Source organism: Phocoena phocoena, chromosome 8, assembly GCF_963924675.1.
Source record: "Phocoena phocoena chromosome 8, mPhoPho1.1, whole genome shotgun sequence".
Taxonomy (NCBI): Eukaryota; Metazoa; Chordata; class Mammalia; order Artiodactyla; family Phocoenidae; genus Phocoena; species Phocoena phocoena.
Genome location: NC_089226.1, coordinates 61,736,023 through 61,760,810, shown reverse-complemented (window position 1 = coordinate 61,760,810; position 24,788 = coordinate 61,736,023). Strand labels below are relative to the sequence as shown.

At 48.6% G+C, this 24,788-nt stretch overlaps 3 protein-coding genes across 8 annotated transcripts in view; 1 reads left to right on the top strand and 2 right to left on the bottom strand.

Annotated features, from left to right (window-relative positions):
* Nucleotides 1–9,621, bottom strand: part of DNHD1 (dynein heavy chain domain 1) — a 66,623-nt gene extending 57,002 nt beyond the window's left edge. Inside the window, 4 exon segments of the mRNA XM_065882398.1 lie at nt 361–471; nt 551–754; nt 5,463–5,636; nt 8,927–9,621. Coding sequence (XP_065738470.1) covers nt 361–471; nt 551–754; nt 5,463–5,636; nt 8,927–9,423 — 986 coding nt within the window. The 5' untranslated portion in view covers nt 9,424–9,621.
* A 7,940-nt stretch (nt 9,622–17,561) lies between these two features.
* Nucleotides 17,562–18,888, bottom strand: TIMM10B (translocase of inner mitochondrial membrane 10B). The gene is made up of 4 exons (XM_065883001.1): nt 18,842–18,888; nt 18,559–18,654; nt 17,998–18,361; nt 17,562–17,931 (listed from the first exon to the last, which is right to left on the bottom strand). The coding sequence occupies exons 1-3, from the start codon at nt 18,878–18,880 to the stop codon at nt 18,185–18,187; spliced, it is 312 nt and encodes a 103-aa protein (XP_065739073.1). The 5' UTR covers nt 18,881–18,888; the 3' UTR covers nt 17,562–17,931; nt 17,998–18,184.
* A 183-nt stretch (nt 18,889–19,071) lies between these two features.
* ARFIP2 (ADP ribosylation factor interacting protein 2) lies at nt 19,072–23,886 on the top strand. Of its 6 annotated transcripts, XM_065881603.1 has the most exons (8): nt 19,072–19,178; nt 19,982–20,122; nt 20,380–20,476; nt 21,209–21,327; nt 21,504–21,725; nt 22,244–22,401; nt 22,551–22,725; nt 23,154–23,886. In XM_065881603.1, the coding sequence occupies exons 2-8, from the start codon at nt 20,024–20,026 to the stop codon at nt 23,307–23,309; spliced, it is 1,026 nt and encodes a 341-aa protein (XP_065737675.1). In that variant the 5' UTR covers nt 19,072–19,178; nt 19,982–20,023; the 3' UTR covers nt 23,310–23,886. The 6 variants fall into 6 exon arrangements, with proteins under 6 accessions (XP_065737675.1, XP_065737679.1, XP_065737676.1 ...); XM_065881607.1 differs by lacking the exon at nt 19,072–19,178 and having other exon boundaries at nt 20,024–20,122; nt 21,257–21,327; nt 23,154–23,309; XM_065881604.1 differs by lacking the exon at nt 19,072–19,178 and having other exon boundaries at nt 20,024–20,122; nt 22,247–22,401; nt 23,154–23,309.
* The last annotated feature ends 902 nt before the right edge of the window (nt 23,887–24,788 follow it).

Genomic DNA, 24,788 nt, shown 5'->3' with positions numbered 1-24,788 from the left:
GTTTCACACACCTGCATTATCATCCTCAAATTTGATATTTAATAATTGTACGATCTGGGGCAAGTTGATGTAGAAATTAATTAATACATAGAGCTATGTTCAGAATATATTATTCAGAGAAAAAAACTGGTTACTTAACAATATGTAAAGTATGATCACATTGGTATATGTGATGGAAAAAAAGACTACAAGGATATGCGACAGAATGTCTGTCATGGTTATCTGTAGATGGTGAGACTGAAGATTTTTGTCCTTTGTGCTTTTTTTTTGTATTTTCCAAATCTTCTACGATGAACGTGTTGTTACTTCTTGTAAAATAATTTTTTAAAGTTCATTGAAGTTGTGTTTTGAAGACCTCACCTGCTAATATGGAGTAGCCCAACTCCAAAGTGGGGCACGGCAAAGAGCAGATGCTTCTCTAGGAAAGTCCGGTGCCGGTGCAGCCTCTGCAACTTCACACGCTTCTTCCAGCTACAGATCAGAGGGCAGTGACAGTGGCTGTTGCTCTTTATGACACTTCTTCCCAAATCCCATACCCGTCATCACCTACCAGGCCAAGGCCTTGCGTAAGAGGAAATACTTGAAGAACGGAATGAACTGGAGCTGTTGCCAGAGGACAGAGCTGTGGTGCCAGGTACCCAGCGTCATTGCCTCACTGCCCTCCACAGGATGTACGTGCAGGACCCCAAAGGGAGAGAAGATGTAGTGCTCAGAATTCACCTTGTTGGGTGGTACCACCATCAGGCTGTAAGGTCTTTAAGAAAGGGCACAGATCAGTGGGAGCCTTGCAAACTTGTGCAGACTCCAGGGAGGGACAAAAGAAGGACAGGAAGGGGGAAATAAGGAGGCAGGAAAGAAGGCGGAAGAAAGTGGGAAGAGGGGAAAGAGAGCAGAATGATCTTCAAACCAGAAAGATGGAATATTAAGAAGAAACAGAAGCCAAAAATAGGTGGGAAGAAAGAAAAAGACCCCTAGCCAGTCCCAAGAAGTTCCTATCTCCAGACCCAGAGAGCTAACATCCCATCAAATCTAAGATGCCATCAGTTGTAAGCTTGCAGCATTTTAAAAATTATTTATTTGTTTGTTTATTTATTTAGGCCATGCCAGTTCCTAGTTGCAGCATGCTTGCGGGATCTAGTTCCCCAACCAGGGACTGAACCCACGCCCCCTGCATTGGGAGCGAGGAGTCCTACCCACTGGCCCACCAGGGAAGTCCCTAGTTGCAACATTTTCTTATGAAATGCTAAAATTAAAAAATGCCACCAATATGACATGCCACCAATTTGTAAGCTGCATCGCAATTTCAGAGATGTTGAAATGTGAAAAAAAATGTGCATCTTAGAAATGATAAAATACGTATATCCCTAGATGCTGAAATAACATGCAGAGATAATCAGAGAATGCTGTTTGGAGTAACTGAGAATGGGGAAAAGCAAGAGTAGCTAGAAGACTATACAGGCCAATAAAGAGGAAAACTGCCACCTAGTGAACCAGACAAGTACCTCCAGAGCCATCTTAAAATCCTACTAAGTTGTCTTATTTCAAGAAAATGCACCTACATCCCACACTAAATACAATTTATATGTAACTATATAGTAGTTGCAGAAAACTAGTTGCCATAATGCTTTGTTTGGGCACATTTAATAAAGCATTTATTCATTTTTAAAAATATTTATTTTGGGGGCTTTCCTGGTGGCGCAGTGGTTGAGAGTCTGCCTGCCGATGCAGGGGACACGGGTTCGTGCCCCGGTCTGGGAAGATCCCACGTGCCACGGAGCGGCTGGGCCCGTGAGCCATGGCCGCTGAGCCTGTGCGTCTGGAGCCTGTGCTCCGCAATGGGAGAGGCCACAACAGTGAGAGGCCTGCGTATCACAAAAAAACAAAAAACAAAACAAAACAAAAAGAACAAATCTACATGACTCAAGCCCCCTCTCTTAACCACTGGGTCAGTTGGCATCCCACAGGGTAGCTACCTACCCTAACTGAAGCCTGACTTCCCAAGGGAACACTCCTTCCCCTGTGGCCTTCTTAATGGAGGCTACTCTTCCTGCACAGAGCCAAGAGTCAGGGATAGCTGAGCAAAGACTCTAAGGAAGTCAAGGAATATGTTCTCCCCTAAGTATAAATCAAAATCTAGGACAGGGAGTTCCCTGGTGGCCTAGTGGTTAGGATTCCGGGCTTCCACTGCTGTGGCCCAGGTTCAATCCCTGGTCAGGGAACTGAGATCCCACAAGCCATGTGGTATGACAAAAAAAAAAAAAAAAAAAAAAAAAACTAGGACAAATAAAAGAAAAAAACATTTTTTATAAATTTATTTATTTTTGGCTGTGTTGGGTCTTTGTTGCTGCACATGGGCTTTCTCTACTTGCAGTGAGCGTAGGCTACTCTTCGTTGTGGTGCATGGGCTTCTCATTGCAGTGGCTTCTCTTGCTGCGGAGCACGGGCTCTAGGTGCGCAGGCTTCAGTAGTTGTGGCATGAGGGCTCAGTAGTTGTGGCTTGCGGGCTCTAGAGCGCAGGCTCAGTAGTTGTGGCGCACGGGCTTAGTTGCTCCGTGGCATGTGGGATCTTCCTGGACCACGTATCGAACACATGTCCCCTGCATTGGCAGGAGGATTCTTAACCACTGCGCCACCAGGGAAGTACCAAGAAAATTTCGATAAATGCAAATACTTTGAAAGGAAACCTGTTACATGGCAAATAAATAAAGTGAAACAAAAAGTGCCAGTTTCCTCTTTTACTGATGGTGCACTTGAAATTTGGACCAATACTCCCACTTGAGAACAACTAGAAAAACTGGGCGAAGTATCTGGATAAAATATGAAAATCATCAGATAACCCACAAATCAATCCCCAGGGCTTCCAGTTGGGACCCTGGTTACAACACAGGTTGAACCAGAAAACACCTCCCTCCTTGGTGTGGGCCCCCAGCTGCAACTTCTGCTGTTTAGCTTTCTGAGTCTGTTGAAAGCTCAGCTCCTCTTCTACATCTTTCAGGAGCATATAGTAAAACTGACACACCATTGCCTCTACTGGAATCTCTGGCGAAAAGCAGAACCAAGTGCAAAACTCACTTCATTGGGTCCCTTCTTTGACAGATGTTGGTGCTGTGATTATTCACTGCCTTTTTAGTTCGCTTGCTCATGGTGTCTTGTCTCTCTCTGTGCCTAATTGTCTTTGATTGTGCTGCTTCTCTGACTGTGACTGAGCTGATAGTTGAAAGCCCTAAGCTTGTAATTTTCTTTCTGTAGGCTCTCCACCATGGTCAATAGGCATCTCATCCAACATTGCTACCATTACTATCACTACTGCTGGACAGTCAAGTGTAGCAGCCGCTAGGTGTCAGTAGGTAGGTTATCACTTTCAACCACAGTGACTAATTAATTGTGATGCCACTATAGGTCATGGATTACTAGTATACTATTTCCCATTAAGAAGGAGGCTGGTACTGTCCAAGGCCAAGGACATTACCAAAATAATATCAAAATCCCATATTTGAGGATTGTTTCCTGGGACCACTCGTAATATCAGGTACTATATCAGAGTTCGGTCAGGAAAACAGAAATTGCATTAGGAATTTCAACAAAGTGAATTTAACAGAGAAAATGTGTTTTAGAAAAAGTGTCACAGGACACCTAAAAAGCAAAAAGGGAATATTAAGCGCAGAGACAATAACTGCAGGAAATGGACGCCAGCCCTAGAACCAGAGGAGCAAAAGGAAGAGGTTTCTCTAAGAAGGAGATGCTGCCTGGCTGTTCCTAGTATATAAGGAGTTTGCAGGGGTGTGTGTGGGGGGTGGTGCCTTGCAGAGCGGTGACTCAGAACTCTGATGGGAAGATGCTACCCAGCTGGCGTTGGTCCCTCTCAGGATCAGAGGAGGCTGATTCAGAAACTTCCAGCTGCTGCCAGAGTGAAAGACATGAAGAACAAGCCAAGGAAGGACAGAGTCCCTTCTCCTCTCATCCTGCTGTCCAGTCTCCTTCTAGCACCCCCTATTAATCGAACCTAACAGGACGCTGGCTGAAAAAGGAGAAATGAAGTTTGCAGTCCCAGCCCCAGTATTACAAAGCAGGGAGAGGAGAGCAGAACTAGAGCCAAGAGACCATGGCTTAAGAACTGGCACAATGCTCTCAGTGAACTTTCGTTAAATGAACGGATCAGTAAATCAATGGATGGCACAGCTCACTAGCGCCACCTAAGTTCAGGAGGAAGAGGTCACTATGCAGGAAATAAGGCTCCCTGGGAGTGGGTATCAGATACCGCTTAACAGTGTGGACATTGAGTTAAGACAGTCCTAGGTTTACGTCCTTTTTCCATCACTTACTATGTGGTCTTGGACCGGTTACTTAACCTCTCTAGGCATGTCTATTCATCTCATATATGGAAATAATAATGGCACCTATCTGGTAGGTGGGGATTAAATGACACATGTATATAGAAAAGCTTGATTAATGGTAATTATTATTGTTATTTCTGGGAAGAGAAGAGACTTGAATAGAGCATTTAAAAATACTAAGATTTGGGCTTCCCTGGTGGCGCAGTGGTTGAGAGTCTGCCTGCCGATGCAGGGAACACGGGTTCGTGCCCCGGTCTGGGAAGATCCCACATGCCGCAGAGCGGCTGGGCCCGTGAGCCGTGGCCGCTGAGCCTGTGCGTCCGGAACCTGTGCTCCGCAACGGGAGAGGCCACAACAGTGAGAGGCCCGCGTATCGCAAAAAAAAAAACAAAAAAAAAAAAAACTAAGATTTGGATCTAATGGAAGAAAGTGAATGAATGCTTCTCAAGTCATGTGGATTGAGACTTGTTTTTATCGCACAGAGATAAAATTAGGACGAAAATGTAGAAGTAAAAAGAAAGTAGTCTAAGAACAGGACGCCTTGCAAAACACAAAGCTTCCCTGAGAGTGTAAAGATTTAAACAAACACCAAGATTCTTGCATTGGAGTTAGAAGAGATCACCATTAAATTCCCTTCTGAGGCGATGACCAAATGTTTCTATCACTCTAGGACAGAACAAAGAAGACAGAGAAAAAAGTAGAAAAGAATGACTAAGACAAAAAGCTATGAGAGGGCTTCCCTGGTGGCGCAGTGGTTGAGAGTCTGCCTGCCGATGCAGGGGACACGGGTTCGTGCCCTGGTCCGGGAGGATCCCACGTGCCGCGGAGCGGCTGGGCCCGTGAGCCATGGCTACTGAGCCTGCGCGTCTGGAGCCTGTGCTCCGCAACGGGAGAGGCCACAACAGTGAGAGGCCCGCGTACCGGAAAAAAAAAAAAAAAAAAGAGTGGAGAGGAAGCTGAGGAGAAGGGAAGACAGAGGGAAACCAGGAGACAGAGGAGAAATGAGAGGGAAGAGGAGAAAGATAGGAGAGGAGCGGGTCTAGAGAGGAGGAGGGGTGTGGGGAGGCAGCACGGGAGGAAGTCCGGGGGCGGGAGGAGTAGGACAGGGGTCTAGGCGTGCGCTCTCACCGAAAGTCGCGGCTGGGAGCCACGTTGAGATAGAGGAAGTGGATCTTCTTCAGGTATCTCTCTGTCTTCATTACGGTCATTATCTGGCTACCCAGGAGGGAAGTCTGCGGTAAGAAGCCAGTGCTTCTTTTTTGGAAGATCTCCTCCCCAGGAACCTCCGAGTCAAGCTGAGACCTGTATGATAAAAAATCAGGAGAGAAGAGGCACAGCAAAGCGGTCAGGTGGCCACTGTCGGCCAGTGAATGAAGGAGCTAGATCAGGTGCCTGAGAGGACCTGATGTGACCTTGTCAGAGCCTGTCGACCATCTACACCCGAAGGTTCACCTACTGAGCAAATACAGCCCATGAGGAGATACAGTCAGGCAACTATATTCGTACACCTGTGTGTGAATAACCTCTCCCTTTCTGATAAGTGAATAATCATTCTGGATTGGTTGTGATTACTATGATGTCAGTATTACATAATACTGAGTAAAAGTAATGGCAATACTTGGCTGTCCCAACTCATCACCTTGCAGGCGCACGGTCCTGGATTTCTTCCCTCTGGCAGCCTTCCTAACATTCTTGATCTCCTATCTTTGCCCCCGTTATACCTGCTTTCCAACCCTGCGTGATCTCCATGCTTGTGATTCTTTCTTACTCTTCCTCTATCATCACCCAACTTCCAGCTTCACATCCATCTCTTCCCAGCCGGGATCCGATGATGCATCCTTCAGCCCACTCAAGCCTGCACCAGTACCAACAATCTTCCTACACTTCTACCATACCAGTCGATAAAAATGGTATTAAAATTAATTATTCAAGAAGCCAAAAGTCAATTACCTGGACTAATAATTTTGGTTAGAGCACAAAAATAAAACTCTCTGAAAAATGAATCAAAGTATATTCGTGTCATTAATTGACCCAAATCTAGATCAACAGAACAAGTTACCCCAGGGATACAATGCAATCCTATTCTAAAGTTCACATCAACAGTAGGGTTTATGATTTTGACGTCAGATCAGGACATCTTAATGGTGTAACTGCTATTAAAGATTCATTTCCTCAATAATTAAAGTGCTACATGATCTAAGTAGGTTCAAAAGATCTCAGAACAAAGGAATGTCATCAGCTCCTCTATAGATTCCTGGTGTCCAGTCTCCTCTGTGGGCTCACTCTGCTCGATGTCTTAGTGCAAGTCCTCAGGGAGCTACCCCTTGCAGTCTCCTCAGCTGCTATTCCAGGCCTCAACCTACCCCCCCCCCCCACCTATGCCCAGCCCTGCTGAGCTCCCAGTCACCTTCTCTGCCTCCATCTCTGCCCAGGGGAAACTGAGGCTCTCAGCCATGAAATAACTCCCTCAAGTTCAGCTGCCTTTCCACACATTTATCTGTACATATTTCCATCCTAATCTTGTCTCCTAATTTGCAAGGAAGGAGTGACTTTCTTCTCTGCAAGGCTAACTCATCTATTTGTGCTCGGGATCACTTATCCCGCCTTCATGATGTATTTTTTCTTTTTTTAAGATTTTTTTTTTTTGATGTGGACCATTTTTTTTTTAAGTCTTTATTGAATTTGTTACAATATTGCTTCTGTTTTATGCTTCGGTTTTTTGGCCCTGAGGCATGTGGGATCTTAACTCCCCAACCAGGGATCGAATCCGAAGCCCCTGCATTGGAAGGTGAAATCTTAACCACTGGACCGCCAGGGAAGTTCCCTTCATGATGTATTTTCAACCTCTTCTTCTTTGACTGTTAGCCTATATTTATTCATTCACTCTACAAATATTTATTGAGCACTTACTTCTCAAGCACCGTCTTAAAGACTATAAACATCTCTCCATTTTTTGGAGTCCTACTCAGACACCACTCTTCTTTCAATCTGCTGTCCTAATCTCTTACCCTTTCAAGCCAAGCTTCATGAAAGAGTAACAAAACGTGATTTCCACTTCTTCACCTTCCATTCACTCCTGTATGCACTACAGTCTGCCTTCCTCCTCACAAAATGCCACTGAAACCACTCTCACCAACCTCTTCCTTATTGCTAAATTCAATGAGTATTTCTCAGGCTTTTCTTAACTTGCCTCGGTAGCATTTAACACTACTGACTGCTCCCCCCTCCTTGAAACTTTCCTCTTTATTTCACCTCCTAATCTTCAAGCTATTTTGTTAACCCTAATCTAAACCCAAACTCCTCTGACGTGCTTTCCCCTAACTCTGATGTGTACACATACACACACACACACACACACACACACACTCCAGAGGAGCAGCCAGGAGAAAGGCAGTGTTCTTAGATTTTTATAGCACTTAACACAAATTGTAATGATACTTTACTTAAATCAACGTACTTAACATCTATCTCCCTTAACTAAGCTGTAAAACCCCAGGGAAGAGCTTGAGTCTCTCTTACCACTTCTGTATCCTCACCATCTAGCAGTTCCTGATATATATTAGATAACCAATAATACTTCTTGAATGTATCAATGCCTGGGAGGCCAGGCCTGGGGAACATGGTACAAATTAAGTCACATTAGCTAGGCCTCAGAGGTTTACCGCCCGCTCCAAAGAGAGGACAAAGAACTTGGCTTCTTGCTAACATCTCAGCCCATTCTCACTCAAGTTAGGTTTCCCCGGGAAAGGAGACTTATACTTAGGGCCCAGGGAAGATCTTTGACAAGAAGAGTCTGCTGGGGTTACTGAAGGCATACACTGTTGGCACTGGCCACCTGTCATCAGGCCCCCAGGAGCCTGCCTATCTGCCCACCATTAAGACTTCAGGAAAAACTTGACCCAGCCATTAACTTAGAGCAAAAATTGAGAAAGCCAAGCTAGATTAAAGGTAAAACTACCCTTCTTCCCAGACAGTGAATATGTCACAGACAAGCTGGCCAGAGGACAAGGAGAAATTCCAAGATTAGAGTTAGAGAACTCTCAGAAGAGGGGGTCTCTGGAGGCATTCTGAAACCCTGAAGAGAGCAGTGAGAGCCAGACTGGGGAGAAAATCACCTCTCCAGGGGCCAGGATCCCCTCACTCGCAGGGCAGGAAGAAGGCTCTGGAAGGTCAGAATGAAAGTCCTATCTGTCAGTGCTGCCAAATGTAATGTGCCTTGGAGCTGGCTTAGTTCACACAGACATGAGTGGGAAGGGTCCTCAGACAAGCGCTCACCTAGGAGCATCCCGAGGGAAGGACCTGGATCAAACATCCAGCACCCAGCACTAGGTAGGCCCAGAGGCCAGACTCAGGCATTACGAACAAGTGAGAAAAACAACTAAGCGCTATATGAAAAGGAAGTCTAGAAACTCTGGAGACTCAAGCTATTGTCTGAAGCTTTGGCTTCCTCATCGTTGACTTTTGATTTTCATTCATGTCTGCATTTCCCTATGGGGATTAACACTGAGACCACTGGGTTTATTTTGCAGACAGAAAGGAAGAGGGTTCTTCCTCTTTTTTGCTCAAAGCCCCAGACTAGGTCCCTCACTTACTTAGTCTCTCTTCTTCCGACAGGCTCCTCTTCTGCGTTGTCACCGTCACTGCTTTCATACTGTACAGGGATGTCCGTCGCTAGTGCCAAGGGCAGGAGGCTAAGGCCATCTAGCCAGTGGGCCTCTTCCAGGGCCACCTCAGTACCAACAATACCCAGGCTGTGCTGTAGCTCAGGCAGTGTCAATGGTCGTAGCCATGTGGCCAGCCCCTCCTCTACTTGCTGCCCTCCCCACCGGGCCTGCACAAAAGGGCAGGCTGGGCGTGGGGGCCCGTGATGGAACCTCTGCTTCTGGGGAAAGCAGTCAACATGGGAGGTGCCCTCTAACAAAGAGGTGTCTCGGGGAAAGGCCTGGTCTATGGCACCTAGCAGGTCCAGCTGGAGCTGGGCCTGGACCCAGGGTGCCCAGCGGTATAGCCGCTCCAGGAAAGGCAGCAAATCAAGGCGACCAACAAGCAGCGCACGATATGGAGGCAGCAGACCCAGCACTGCGTACATGTAGTACCAAGCTGCAGAGCTGCCATCCTGCAGCACTGCTGAGACCAGAGTTTGGAGCTCAGCTACCAGGAGCTCCAGCACTGCAGGCCGCCCTGGCTGAGTCACTGCCTTCAGAAACTGCCTCTGTTTTCCCTGACAGGCCCAGCGCTGCTCTGCTGTGTCTAGGACACCTACAGAGTGCCGAGATCCAAGGGCTTTAGATGACGCCTCTTCATCCGAGACCAAGAGGAGCCAGGCATTCAACTGCTGTCGAACTGACCCTGCCCACTGCTCAGGATCCGACTGCCAGTTCCAGGTTCCTGGTTGCTGGATCTCACCTGCTTAGTTCAGCCCAAGAGAGGGCAAGAGAAGGGGGCTTAGGCTCTGGGCAGGGTCAAAGGGATTGGGAGAAAGGGGAAGGGAGGGACTCAGGGACAGGAAAATGGATGGAGCTGCAGGACAGAGCTAGACCAGCAGAGGGCCTTTCCTGAGACCCTCAACCGACCCCACAGATTCCCCCCAAGACTGCTAAAAAGCAGGCCCAGGACAGAGGTAGGGCCCTCCCTGCACAAAAGTCCCTTCCCACTGCCCAGAACACCGTCCCCTCACCTGGCCTAAGGGGCACAGGAGGCAAGGGAAGGGAAGAGAGCGGTATCTGCTGGTGAGGTTTCATGGGGAAGTGCCTGCTGGAAAAATGGATGAACTTAGACTTGGGTCCCAGGCACAGGCTCGCTCTACTCACAGCCACCTCCACCCAGAGACTCGCACACACACGTGTGATCACTTGTAGACACACACACACCGAAAGGGCTCACTCAGAGGACCTTAGAACAGCAGGGAACTGTCACTGGGATTGGAGCCTGGCGATCGCCTGAAGGGAGGAACAGATCGTCACCCAGAGGCAGCAAAGCCCCAGTCCCATTTGCCCATGGGCTGAGGGATGTGTCGAGGACAGAAAGCAGAGGGGTGGGTACAGAGAACTACTTGGTTGGATGGAGTGGGGCGCGGGGTAGACCGGAGAGGGCCGGGCTGGAAGGAGGAGGAAAGAAGGAAGAGGAGGGGAGGAAAGGGAGGGGAGGAGGGTCCGTAGGAGCGCAGGAGAAGGGGACACGCCTGGGGGCAGTGGCGAGAGTGGGTGTCTCGGGGGCGGTGCGGGGTGCGGTGCGAAAGGAAGCTGATCCCCAGCAGCAGACTCACCCGCAGCCCCACCCCCTCCCAGCGGTTACAACAGTTACTGGATCGCTTGAAGCCCGAGCCTCCTTTGAGAGCCCGGGCGAAACCAGAAAGGGGCGGGGCCTAGGGGGGAGGGGCCGAGCCCAGGCCAAACCCGCAGGCTGCCTGCCGGCCTTGGGAACAGGCCGTCTGACCGGTTGGGTCTGGAAAAGAGCTACGTGGTTGATTTGGGGAAGTCGCAATCCTGAGGGCGTCGTGGGCAGGTGTAATGCACGTGCCTGTTTATCTATTACTGAGCCTGTAAGCTGCCACGGGCACCAGCAAGCAGTCTTTGGGACACTCCCCAACCCGACACACACTCGCACGTATCTGCCTAGCCCAGCTCACCCCCTGCAAAAAAACCCAAACAAGACAAACTCCTTGATCACAGGGAGCTCAAAATTGGGGTTGGAGGTGGGGGGAACGCCTGAATGATTACAATGAATAGAAACTCAACACGTGATAGAGTCCCACCTCTGCTTTATAAATCTGATAAGAATCCCAAACTTAAAAACTTAAAATGTCCAAAACCAGACTCCTAACTGCCTCCCTTCCAAATAAACCTGTTCCTTTCACTGTCTTCCCCATTTCAGTAAATACCAAGTCCATTTTTCCAGTTGCTTGGGTCAAAATTTAGCGTCACCTTTGACTCCCCTCTCCCCCCGCCACACATCCCATGTCTAATGCTTTAGCAAATTTTGTTAAGCTATAGCTTCAAAATATATCCAAAATCCTACTATTTCTCACCACCCTAAGAGCTAAACCTTGGTCTAGGCCACTATCACCTCTCACCTAGATTATTCCATAGACTTCGAACTGGTCTCTGTTTCCTCCCTTGCCCCTACAATCTGCTCTTTTCAGAGCAGCCAGTGACCTTTTTCAAATACAGGCAGATGCTATGACTCCTCTGCTCAAAGCTCACTAATGCCTTATCATCTCATTCCCTCAGGAAAGCCGAAGTCCTACACAGCCTACAATTTGCTATCTCATCAGCTGGCTGCTACCTCTGTGGCCTTTTGACCATCTATCCCTATTCACACCACTCCTCTGTGCCTGGATCACACTGAGCATGCTCCCACCCCCCACCCCCCCGCCAGAGCCTTCATAGAGTACATCTCTGCTTACGGTTCATTTAGAAGACAGAGAAGTTTTCTGTGGCTGTGTAACCAATTGCCACAAACTAAGCAGCTTTAAAACAACGTCCATTTAGTATCTCACGGTTCTGTACATCGATGCCCAGCATGGCCTGACTGGGTTCTCTGCTCAGGATATCATAAGCCTGAAAGGTCAGCTGGGCTGAGTTCTTGTCTGGAGGCTCTGGAGGAAAATCCTCCTTCAAGCTCATTCTTGTTGTTGACAGGATTCAGTTTCTTGCGGTTGTGGGACTGAGGTCCCTGTTTCCTCCTGGGTCTCAGGGGCCACTCTCAGGTCCTAGAGGCCACCTGTCTTCCTTGCCATATGGCACCTTCATCTTCAAACCAGCAACAGTGCCTCAAATCCTTCTTATGTTTCAAATCTTTCTGATATTCTCTTCTGCAACAAGCCAGAGAAAACTCCCTGCTTTTAAAAAGTTCATGTGCTTAGGCCAGGCCCACCCGGATAATCTCCCTTTCTTACAGTCAAGTATGTCATATAATACAATCTAATCACAGAAGTAAAATCTGTCATATTCACAGTCCTAGGGATTATACAGGGTGTGTACACAGGGGGTGGGAAATCTTGGGCACCGTGTTAACATTCTACTACACATATGCTGTAATAACAAAAAGACCCCAAAAATACGATGGCTTAAACATAATAGAAGCTTACTTTTTCTCTCACACGACTGTCCAGGAATAAGTACTCCAGGGCTAATATGGCAGCCTTTTAGTTGTTCTGCCTTCTTCAAGGAAGTGGTCCTTATCTTCAAGGTCCAAGACAGTTCACCACCATGTGTGTTGGGCCCCATCCCAAGTAGTGAGATGGGGGAAAGAGTAGGAGAAGGCCTACCCTCTCCCTTAAGGGCACAACCTGGCAATGAATGCATCACTCAATCACATGGACACACCTAGCTGCAAGAAAGTTGCAAAATCTGATCTTTATTTTCAGCCACCATCTGCCCAGGTTAAAGTCAGGGGTTCTATTAGTAAAGGAAGAAGGGGACAATGGATGCTATGGGCAAGTAGAGGCTGATGCCACAGTGAACACTTTTTCCAGATGTCCACGAGGCTTCCTCCCTCATTTCAAGTTTCTGCTTAAGGAGACCTCATTAGCGAGTTCTTCTCTGACAACCTAGCCTAAAATAGCAACACTGTCCCCAGCTTCCTTATCCTTCTTACCCTGCATTGATTTTCCCCATAGCACTTACTACCATCTCATATCAATACTTACTTAACTGCTTACTGTCTGTTTCCCCTGACTAGAAGTATAAGCTCCACGGTGACGGTTTCTGACTGCTCTCTGCTGTACCCCCGGCCTCTAGTGCTAGGCACCATGAGTAGGTGATCAGGAAATATTTGTGGAACAAATGCATAAATGTATAGCCATCAATTGTCATTAGTGAGAAAGAGGGCAGACTCTGGAAGTCACACCGACTGGATTGAAAACCTGACTCCACCACTTGCTAGTCATGGCATATTTTACTGCAATTTTATTTTTTTGTGTAAAATGAAGATAACAGTAGTACCTACTTTACACGGTTGTTGTGAGAATTAACTGAGTTAATGTATATAAAATGCTTAGACTAGAGCCTGGTAGGTAATACACACGTGATATAACTGATCTGTGTGAGCTATGTGCTTTGGTTGTTGTTTATGGCACTCTACCAAGTGCTGTGGACGTAATGGTGAACGAGACACAAAAGGGTTCAATGAGGGCACAAATAAGAATCCTTCCTGGAAAGGGCAAGGAAGAGTTACAGGTAGGCCTTAAAGTTTTAGGCCTTAAAATAATAGTTTTTTTCCAGTTATAAAATAAATTATGGGGATGTATAATACACAGAGGAGGGAATACAGTCAATAATATTGTAATAACTTTAAATGGTGACAGATGGTGACTAGACTTACTGTGGCGGTCATCTCATAAGGTATATAAATGTCAAATCACTATGTGCACACCTGAAACTAATATAACAATGTATATCAATTATACTTCAATTAAAAAAAGTTTTCCAGACAAAGCCGAAAGGGAATTCTGTTCAGTAACCTCTACGGAGCCTTCAACACTACCTAATAATCTAATTATGTTCCTTTCGTCAGTTCACTCTCTCATTCTGTGCAATGACTATTTCAAACCTTCTGCTGTACTTTCTCATCTTCCATTTTCTTTGGCTTTACTCTCTGATGATAACTTCACTTCTGAATTATCAGTGACTAACGCTCAAAATGGGGATGAAACAATCCCAGAAAGATTACACTGAGAAATAACAGGACCTTGAGAAACTTTCAGATTTAATGGCTGGAGGTGGGTAAGCCCGCAAAGGAGGCTAAGAAGCTGTGGCCAGAGGTAGTAGTGAAAACACAAGTGGAATCACAGACGCCAGTGAGAGTGTCCATGAGGAACAAGTCGATAGTACCAGATGCCACTAAGAAGTGAAGCTGAGGCAATGACCACTGGATTCAGGGATATGAAGGTCACTTGGTGAGCTAGGGTGACCTCAGGAAGAACTATTTCAATAGAATAAAGGTTACAGAAGTCAAAATAGGGTGGGGGGAGAAGTGGGAATGGAGAAGACCAAAGTATCCACTGTTTTGAGTTTAGCCGTAAAATGGAAAAAAACTGGACGGTACCTGTGAGGTAGAATGGTTTGTTTGCTGTAACGGGAGTCTTCGGCATGCTTAAACACTGATGAGAATTCAGTAAAGTGGGAAAAAGTCAGAGATCTCCAAAGAAGGAAGAACTAGGATTCAGTGCACAGGAACAGGCACTGGCCATGAGCGATATTTGTCCTGTTTAACAGGAGGGAAAGAGGAGAGAATGGTGCAGATGTAGATGGGTGACCAAGTTTTGAGTTGCAAGATGTGGAAGTTCCTAAGTGATAGCTTTTACTTTTGCCTATGAAGTTAAAATAAGGTTACCTGCAGAAAGTGAAGAGAATCATGGGGATAATAAGAGGCTTAAGGATATTGGTTTGGGGCTTCCCTAGTGGCACAGTGGTTAAGAATCTGCCTGCCAATGCAGGGGACATGGGTTCGAGCCCTGGTCCGGGAAGATCCGTGGAGCAACTAAGCCCGTGAACCACAACTACTGAGCCTGCGCTTTAGAGCCCATGAGCCACAACTACTGAGCCCACATGCCTAGAGCCTGTGCTCCGCAACAAGAGAAGCCACCAAAATGAGAAGCCCGCGCACCGCACCGCAATGATCAGTAGCTCCCACTCACCGCAACTAAAGCCCATGCACAGCAAAGATCCAATGCAGCCAAAAAATAAATAAATGTATATAAAAAAAGGAATAGTGACTTGAAATAGTCATTGCAGGGAACAGGAAAGACGACTAGAAAAATCTAGTGGGATTACAGGGCCTCAGACTCCATTTGAAGTTGATAACCATGGATTCATAGCGATATAAATCTGCTCTATAGTTATTACCTTGGGCAGTTTTTAGATGTCCAAATGCAGGCACAAATGTTTCATTTTACCCAGGCCCAACAAAGAAATGAGAGGGAAGGAAATTTAGCCTATTCCAAAAGAATTACTAGAATTTCATAAGGACTTTGTTTTTGGCCACGCCCCATAGCGTTCGGGAGCTGAGTTCCTAGAGCAGGGATCGAACCCAGGCCCCCTGCAGTGGAAGAGCGGAGTCTCAACCAACGGAGGACCAGCGAAGTCCCAAGAATGACTAGAATTTAAGCTCGACAGGAATCTAAAGACAGGAAGGTGTTAATGGAGAGAATGTAGAAGCAATGGTCTGAACGCTGCATTGAAATTTAGAAAAAAATAATGGTAGAGGAATAGTCCAATAAACAAAGTGGAAGGAATACAGTCAGTGAATAAGATGCAAGTAATAGATGGAGCAGTTTGGGGTGGTGACAATGGAAAGGATGTAAGTAAGAGTAGCCGAGACAGAGTAGAAATCATTAGAGATTGGGTCAAGGAACTAAGAGACAAAAAACGCTGAACGGACTGTCTTGTGTAACATTAAAGTAACAAGAGGAAGACCAACGGCTAGCTCTGCAGAGGAAAGTAGGAGAGTGGCAGTTACTACAGATAAGTAGTAAGAGAGGTGGTACAGTTGAATAGGCTCAAAGGAATTAGACTTTGCAAAGGAGTAAGCAGTTAAGTTCTGAAGCCACAAGAGCAAGAACAACCCTGTCTCAAATACGTGTTTATGATAAAGGGATAAAGCTTTGTCAACATTTATCCTTGTGTTGTGCCTGAAACGTCACATGGCTCATTATACCAATGGCTAAGACGTTATGGTAAGACCTGAAGGAGATTTCAGTGACAAAGGACGACGGATAGTAGGAATAAGGTACTTTTCGTTGAGTACTGAACCTATTTATAAACAGAAAGGAAAGAAGAGATTAAAAAGTCTTGGTGGATCAGACTGAGGGACACTTGTCTTTCCATGCCTAGGGAAAGGTTGACTGCAGGTGAGCAGGCAAATATAAGCTCTGGAAGTTCAAAGGACATAGGCTTTAGAGTCAGACAGATCTGTGTTCCTAGCCCTTCTCCAGCAATTACTAATTACGTGACATGGAAACATAGATAATTCACAGTGCAAGTTTATTGCAGGGATATACATAAATATCGATGGAGAAGAACCCTCCCACCATCAGAACAATATCCCAGGTCCCCATTCCTGTCTCTGGGAATTGCAAAGTTCACCAGCTGCTTTACCTGCATTTACACTTTTCAAGGAGAGAAATTTATTGGGCAGACATGAAGCCACTCGGTAGGAAAGTTCCTGATCAACAACTTTTTTTATTAAGGAAGGGTCTTAGCAAACCTTTCTGTTCAAGATTTGTTCAGCTAATGAGGCAAAAAGCTGATCAGAGCCACTTTTCTCAATAGGTAACTGTGTATAAGGTGGGCTTCTGGTACATACTGAATTCTTGCTTCCTCATCTGTTAAGTGGAGATAATACCAAGACCAGAACCTATACAAAGCCGGTGCTCAACAGATATTTTGAAAGGCAGCCTGGTGTAGTAAAAGATTTTAAAGGCAGGTCTGCATTTTCAGACAGGGTCTGCTACCAGAGAATTTCAACATCCTGATCTGTACAGGAAAGAAAACATGTACTTTGTGGATGGTTGTAAGTTTTCTTTTATTTTGTTTTTTTTTTTTTAATGACTGTGGGAGCCAATGTCTACAAAGTTCTACTTCCATTTTAAAAATCAAACATGGTCACCTGATGGGGAATAGTCAAGGGTGAGGCAGGGGATTAAGGAGAGCAATGAAGGTGTAAAATAACTGCCGTAGTGATTAGGAGAGCAAACAGACCAGGAACTCACAAAGGGTTGCTTGTTTGTAACGAGGGCTTGGTTGAGGTTGGAAACCTTGAATGTTTAGTAGCATTCACTACACAGCTTTGTTTTTCTCTAGCAGTGTGAATGGAGGAACAGAAATGTTAAAACAGCTGATACAAAAAGGACACAAAAATGGCAAGAAAATTCAGTGATGTATAGGCCACTCAGATTGCTGAATACAGAAGTAAATTCCACACGGAGGGAAGTAATGAGGAGAGAACAGACAGGTTGGAATTAGAAATCACAGAACAGGCACAGTGGGAACAATCTGGGGTAGACGGAGAGATGGAATCAGGAGATTACAGACAAGCAGTGAGACATTAAGGTAACATTCAAGAAGTCCTGAAGATTTGGCTTTCTTCCTTTTTTTCCCATAACCATCACCATCTACTTCTCCCTTAGGTTTTTATCCCTCGAGTCTGACTGTACTGCAGAATATGGTTCCACAAGTTTCCCCCTTTCTGACTGCTCCTGAAGACAAGCACACAGATCTTCTTTGTTTAAAGATTTTACTGCTCATCCTAAGAAGACAGAAAATATTAAGTAAGTAACAACTTGAGGAAGTGGTTGACGTTCCAGAACACCCCAGAATTCTTACAGGTTTCATCTCTGTCTGAGGCTACTGACTTCCCAGGAGGTAGCGCCTAAAAGCCCTGTGGATTCTGAATCTGCTGTCCTTAGATATCTCTAAGTGAGCCATTTAAGTCAGACACATTTAAGGACAGCCAGACAGAGTTCCCATTTTCTGTCATCTGGGCAGAAACCAACTTCTTGTCGCTATTACCAGTCTTAAAATTGTACCCACAGATGCCGCTTTAACCAGGTGCCTGGGAATGCTGACATTTTCCTTCTACACATTGAAGGCAATTTCTCTGCTGCCAGGGCTGAAGCATCCTGACAGAATAAAAAAGATGGTGCCAATCAAGTGGGCAAAGCTTCCTTGCCCAGAATATAAACCAAACAAAGTAAAAGTGGGTTTATTAGCTCCAGGAAAAGGAGCAACAGTACCCAGCTCTCAGGCAACTCCTCACTTTCTGTATACAGGTTGCACCCAGCCCAAGGTCCACTGGCTCCTTAAGTATGAGGGTCCATCCAGTGCCTCCCTTCCCGGGGTTGGGGACGGCTAGCTCCCTGATGGCGAGGTTTCGGGCTGTTCGGCAGCAACAACTGGCACAGATGAGGCAGCCTCGTAGTCTGCGATGCGGCGCTGTACCAGGGCAGGCATGAGCTGCACGTAAGCGGCCATGAGGCGGTGATTGGAATGGATCAGCTTCCCAGCACAGCTGTGCAGACAGGCCTCCTGGAAGGAAGACAGGGTGGAAGTAGAAGCCAAAGGTGTCTCGTCAGGTCCGTCTCCTTCCTTCCCATCCCCAGCCTAGGGGCAAGGGTCGTAGAAAGGCCAGGGCCAGAGGTAGGGGAAGTGGCGAAAGAGGGAAGCAGTCTACGGTTAACTCTGAGGATCGAGGGTAATCTCCCTACTCGGTTCCCCCACCTAACCTCCTCAGCATCCAGAGCTCGGTGGTGCAGGCTGGGCACGCAGCGCTGGAAGCAGAGTTCCGTCATCCGATTGTAGACCAACAGGAAGTCCCGCAGCTGGGAAGAAGGGGGACAAGGAACTCAGCGAAGAGGGGCCACATCTCAAGGCCGCACCGCCCGAGCTTTCCCAGGACCGCACCCCATGGCCCGATGTTCCCAGCCCTCTGATGCCTGGTTCCTTGGGGTTCCCGCCATGCAGACAGGGATGCTAGCTGAACGCATGGCCCCAAAGCTTCCCACTCACGTTTCTGAGCTGCTGCTGCTGTTGCTGCTGCTGCTCCATCACGCCACCGGCGCGTGCCCTACGTCACTTCCTTCACAGCTTCTCGGTAACGCCCGGAAGTGAGCTCTCGTGGCTCCCCAGGGACAGAGGGGTTGGCTCCAGGATAGCCCTGCCCCCCATATGCAAACGTCACTTCCGCCCTCATAATCTGCGACGTGGCCGGCTTCTTCTGCCCGTGAGAGGACGTCACTTCCGCCGAGTCCCTGACCTGCTGCTAGGATCGCGACAGGAACTGGAGCCCGAGGTCCCCGCGCGGCCCGGGCCTGGCGCCCTGAGGGGAAGAGCCGCCCGGCCCGAGGTGAGAGGGACGTGCATGGGCGAGGGCAAGTTGAATGCACGAACCTGACGTGAGGGCAAGATGCCTCTGAACCCTGGGGAAGGATGAGGACACACCTGATGCCCAGGTGTATGGGGGGAGGGCGGAGACTCACACACCTGGGGAGACATAACTGACTTTGGAAGGGATCACCTACCTATGTACTGGGAAAAAGAGGCTTTTCCCAGAGATCGTGAACTTATACCAAGTGATTCAACAAAGGCCTGAAGGGGGAGGGCCCGAGGAAGAGGAGGTGCATGGGATGGAGGAAGGGGAGACCCCCTGCAGGAAAGAGGGAGAAACACTAAAGGAGTGTGAGAGGCCAGGCAGTGGAGAACATACCTGAATGGGGGTACACACCTGAGCCCTGGGAAAGGGGTTCATCTCCTGATGGGGAGAAACACCTGCATGGGCATACGCTTCTTGAGAGCACAGACTTTATCTCTCTTGTTCACTGCTGTATGTCTATTGCCTCAAATAGTGCATGACACATAGTAGGCACTCATTAAATGTCTGTTGAGTGATTGAATGCATGAATGATCACCGGAGTCCTGGTAGGATAGGGGGTTTCATGAGAACATGACCTCAGGTCAGGCACACCTGAGGCCTGGGTGTGCGTGTTACAAATATGCACCTTGGAGGGAAGAAATACATATACTTCAGGGAAGAGTAGTGGCCAAACCCCAGAACACTGAGGCCCTGGGACAACCTCCGAAATGGCAGGGGAGATCTTCCTCTTTGGAGTACTGGCCAGTTTCCAGAACTGTCTCTGTTGGGCTTTGCAGGGCGCTGGGGTAGAGACTTTGACTCCAGACCCTTCGCTAGCCATGACGGACGGGATCCTAGGGAAGGCAGCCACAATGGAGATCCCCATCCACGGGAATGGTGAAGCTGGGCAGCTTCCTGAGGATGATGGGCTGGAGCAGGTGCTTCTGTTTGATTCTTCATATTGTTTCAATTGAGGAATCCCAACTCATAAACCCTGAACTCTTGTCCCTATTCCAGTAGCCTTCCCCTAACTTACCTAATCTCCCTTCAATCTTTTTACAAATCTTTGTTCTGATTCTGTGCAGACTTCCCTTGTGTGCTCTCTCTATGATGCTTCAATCCAAGCTTGTTTTCACCCCCAAAATGCTTCAGCTGCCCCTATGTTCCTGAAGCCCCCCTCTTCTCTGGCCTATAGGACCTCCAGCAGGTGATGGTGTCAGGACCCAACCTCAATGAAACCAGCATTGTGTCTGGTGGCTATGGGGGCTCTGGTGATGGACTCATCCCCACAGGTATGAATGATCAGAACAGGACAGGAAGCTTGAGTGGAGAGGGGGAGAGTGGTGGTTCTAGGGAGCATAGAGTATGTCTAAGAAGGCTTGAATTATGTCTGGAGATCCTGGGAACCTCTGCTAGTATGAACCCTATGGAATCTCAGCCCAAGGCCAGTTCCCAGAGTTGTCCATCTGCTCCCACTTGTCATTTAGCCCCACTTGTCCTTTCTCTGCTGTCACCACCTAAGTCAAGCAAAGAACTCTGTTTCACAGGCCTCCCCCGCCTGCTCTGGAGCCTGAATCTGATTTGGAACTTTGTGAGGCTTCTCAGAGTTTTACTTTAGACTCTAACATTTAGAGGAACAAACAGCTCTGAATCTCACACTGACTAGTATCCACATGGGAATGTCAGCCGGGTTTTCTGTTCGATGGACCCACTATCCCTGATCAGTCACCCCATACTCGGCCTATTTCTTGCTGTTTTCTCTACCCCTGTACACTAGCAACTCCCTCTTCCCTCCTTCTTCAATCCCCACCGCCACTTCAGAAGGAGGCTGGATGTATATTGGGTTTTGGGTCTCAGGGCACAATGTATGAGTTCCTCCTAGTGAGTAGGAGAATCTAATTGTCTCTAGCTTCTGCTTCTTCAGGGAAGTCATTTTCATGTGCTGGGAGGGAAGTATGGGCGGAACCACAGAGGTGTCTGATTGTATCTGAGAGAGGCTGGTGTCAGAGAACTTGGTCCTTTAGGGTCTGGCCGCCATCCATCTCACAATACCACTCCTGCTGGCCCCGGAGATGAGGTGGCTCGGGGCATCGCTGGAGAGAAGTTTGACATCGTCAAGAAATGGGGCATCAACACATATAAGGTGGGATTCAAGCACCTCTCCCTTCCCCCAAACTCCCCTGGGTACCTTTTCCCCATCTTCCAGATCCTAATGTCCCATCTATGGCTGAGACTAGGAGCCTGGGGATGCTGGGGTAGGTACGTTTTGGGAGGACAGGGTGCTAGGGTCTCTGACCTATTCCCTCACTTCCCAATCAGTGTACAAAGCAGCTGTTATCAGAGCGATTTGGCCGAGGCTCCCGGACTGTGGACCTGGAGCTAGAGCTGCAGATTGAGCTGCTGCGTGAGACGAAGCGCAAGTACGAGAGTGTCCTGCAGCTGGGCCGGGCACTGACAGCGCACCTCTACAGCCTGCTGCAGACCCAGCATGCACTAGGGGACGCCTTTGCTGACCTCAGCCAGAAGTCCCCAGAGCTTCAGGTGCCTCAGCCAGGCCTGAGAGGGTGGGGGGCTGGGCCCGGGCCCGCCAGGCAGTCACCCCTCAGCCTCCCTCCCTCCTGCAGCCCAGAGGGAGAACCCCTCCAGGGCGGGCCCAGCTCTGCCCCCAGCAGCACCCACCTGTGGAGGCAGGGGCTTGTACGGAGGTCCAGAAGTTGGAGGGGGTGGGGCAGGCGGCACACCAGGTGCCTCGCAAGTACCCCTCTCTGCATTGACAGGAATGCCTTCAGTGCTCAGCCTAATCGGAGCCCCGCCTTTGCCTGCTGCACTAGCTTTCCCTACTCCAGTTCTGTGAACTTCATCTGAGGCCCTCACTCCCACATTCCTGTCCCAGGCAGCCCCAGGGCAGCCCCACTAACTTTCTGGCTAAGAGAGCCTTGCTGGAGGCAGTGCCGGGTTGTTCCACTTTCAGTGGCTGGTTCCTCCCGGGAGAGGAGGGGAAAGAAGGGCCCTACAGCCCCGACTGTTACTCAAGGCCTGTCCCTCCCTTCTGCCCTCAGGAGGAATTTGGCTACAATGCAGAGACGCAGAAGCTGCTGTGCAAGAACGGAGAGACGCTGCTAGGGGCTGTGAACTTCTTCGTCTCTAGCATCAACACGTTGGTAACCAAGACCATGGAAGACACGCTCATGACTGTCAAACAGTATGAGGCTGCCAGGTGTGGGCACTGGCAGGGCCTAGGGTTTGGGGCATTTGGCTGGCATGGGTGGAAGTTTGAGCTTTAGGGGCATAAGAATTGAGAAAAGAAAGGAGAGTATGTGTGAAGGGCAAAGGGGTGGAGACCAGCCCATATCACCCCCTCCCCAGGCTGGAATACGATGCCTACCGGACAGACTTAGAGGAGCTGAGCCTAGGCCCCCGTGATGCAGGGATGCGTGGTCGACTTGAGAGTGCCCAGGCCACTTTCCAGGCCCATCGGGACAAATATGAGAAGCTGCGGGGAGATGTGGCCATCAAGCTCAAGTTCCTGGAAGAAAACAAGGTGCTAACCCCACCCCTTTAACCAGCCCACCTTCCCATCTGTAACACTGACCTCACCCCCCCGCCAAAAAAAACCCTCCCCCTTATTGGATGGGGAAATGCGGCCTGGCTAAGGAGTGGGATCTTCCCCAGCCCGCCCAGCCCCTGGACCTTTCCCGTCACCCTCCCTCTGATCCCTTGGGGATTTGGCTGTTGAGCCCAAGAACATAACTGGGAAAAATCCACCCCTTAAGCTTGGGTGCCAGAACCTCTGGCCCTGCCAGTCAAGTCCGGTTTCTCCTATCACACTGGCTTTTATCCTTTGGCTCCCTTGATGGAGGTCAGCCCCCACTCCAAAAGCACCATCAGAGCAGAGTCCATGTGCCCCTGGTCTGGGCTCTGAGGAAGGGTGTCTGAGTCCAGGCTCAGCTGACCTTGCTGGGCCCCCAGATCAAGGTGATGCACAAGCAGCTGCTGCTCTTCCACAACGCCGTGTCGGCCTACTTTGCTGGGAACCAGAAACAACTGGAGCAGACCCTGCAGCAGTTCAACATCAAGCTGCGGCCTCCAGGAGCTGAGAAGCCCTCCTGGCTAGAGGAGCAGTGAGCCACTCCAGCCCAACCTGGCTGTCAAGGACATTGGGAGGGGCAGTCCCAGGGTGGGGGAGATTTGGACATGGGACATCCCTTGCCACCTGCGCTCTGGCTTGGGTTCCCTTTCCCTGGCTGGGGCCTGACAGGAGGTCTGCAGGCCCAGCAGCTGCTGCCCTGTCCTTTATCTTCCTGGCCACTGGGCTTCATTCCCGGATCTTTTCCTTCCACTCCACAGCCAAAGGCTATGACAAAAACCACTCCCTGGCCAATGGCATCACTCCTCAGGCCCACCCCAGTTCCTGGGGTGTGCCCCCTGACCAATGGCAGAGCCTCAAAAGGCCCTGTCAGCCAATGGCAGCTCTTCTTGGGCTCCCCTGGGCCAATGATGTTGCCTCCAATATCCTTTGTCCCTCCTCAATGCGTGCCCATTGCAGAGAAGGGGACTGGGACCAAAGGGGTGGGGATATGGGGAGCCCCATTTCTGGCCCTGCATCTGAATGGGTCTCCCCTCACCTACCCACCCAGTTTAATTGTGCTTAGAGCCCTGGAAGATTGGGACCTAGCACTAGGAATAAACCTTTCATAAAAGCAGGCCCAGTGAGGTCAATTTGTGGGGGACTCTAGGAGGGTGGTCTGGGTAGAGAAACGCTCAGTCTAATTACACACCAAAATCCTATCATTGCAGGAGAGCTGGGGCCAGATAGCTGAAGTCACAGGTTTCGGGAACAATCTGAGGGCCTACTCTCCTCCCCCAGCCCCAGTAAGAGCCAAAGCTTTATTTGCCCTTTAGGCTAGCACCAAGATAAAAATGGATCTTAAAACACAGGGCCCAGAGGGGGTTGGGCCCACTGACCTCCATCATCCAATCATTCATACAGCAAATATTTACTGAGTGTTTTTATTTGCCAGGCACTGCGTTAGACCCTGGCGAAACATCAGGGAATAAAACACGGTCCCTGCCCACAGTGCTTACAGCCTAGTGGGGGATAGAGGCAAGTAACTAGGCAACTACAATACAGTGATAAGTACTAGGATACAGAATACAGAAGTACAGGGGGCTATGGGAGCAAAGAGGAGGGGCATCTAGCCTAGATAGGTGGAGATGGGGATGTCAACTTGAAAGCTGAGACCTGAGGGTCACTAGAGGATAGCCAGGTAAAGAGTAGGGGGAAGAGCATCTTAGGCAAAGAGGCCAACATACGTGAAGGCCCTGCGTAGGAACAGGAAGGAATTCAGCTTGGGAAAAATGAAGGGGGAGTGGCTAGAGGATGACTATAGAGGTAGGGTAGTAGATCATGCCGAGCCTTTTCAGGCTGCTTACGGGCTTTTGCCCTTTGTTCAGAGGAGCTGTGAAGCCTTATCAGCAGACGGTTGATGACACGGGAGTTTAGGACTGAGGAAGGGAGTCTTTGTGAGACTTAAAATAGTGTTATACAGACCGGAGTTGCCTGATATCGAGTAGTCTCTTAGCCCTGGCCCCATATTCCAAAGC

Bases quoted from the DNA above. Each gene is read 5' to 3' on its own strand.
- TIMM10B (XM_065883001.1), bottom strand. From the start codon at position 18,880: ATGGAGCAGCAGCAGCAACAGCAGCAGCAGCTCAGAAAC. The intron at 18,655-18,841 runs GTGAGTGGGAAG...CCTTCTTCCCAG, and splicing joins AGCAGCAGCAGCTCAGAAAC to CTGCGGGACTTCCTGTTGGT. The intron at 18,362-18,558 runs GTTAGGTGGGGG...TCTTCCTTCCAG, and splicing joins GAGCTCTGGATGCTGAGGAG to GAGGCCTGTCTGCACAGCTG.
- ARFIP2 (XM_065881603.1), top strand. From the start codon at position 20,024: ATGACGGACGGGATCCTAGGGAAGGCAGCCACAATGGAGATCCCCATC. The intron at 20,477-21,208 runs GTATGAATGATC...TTGGTCCTTTAG, and splicing joins TGATGGACTCATCCCCACAG to GGTCTGGCCGCCATCCATCT. The intron at 22,726-23,153 runs GTGCTAACCCCA...CTGGGCCCCCAG, and splicing joins AGTTCCTGGAAGAAAACAAG to ATCAAGGTGATGCACAAGCA.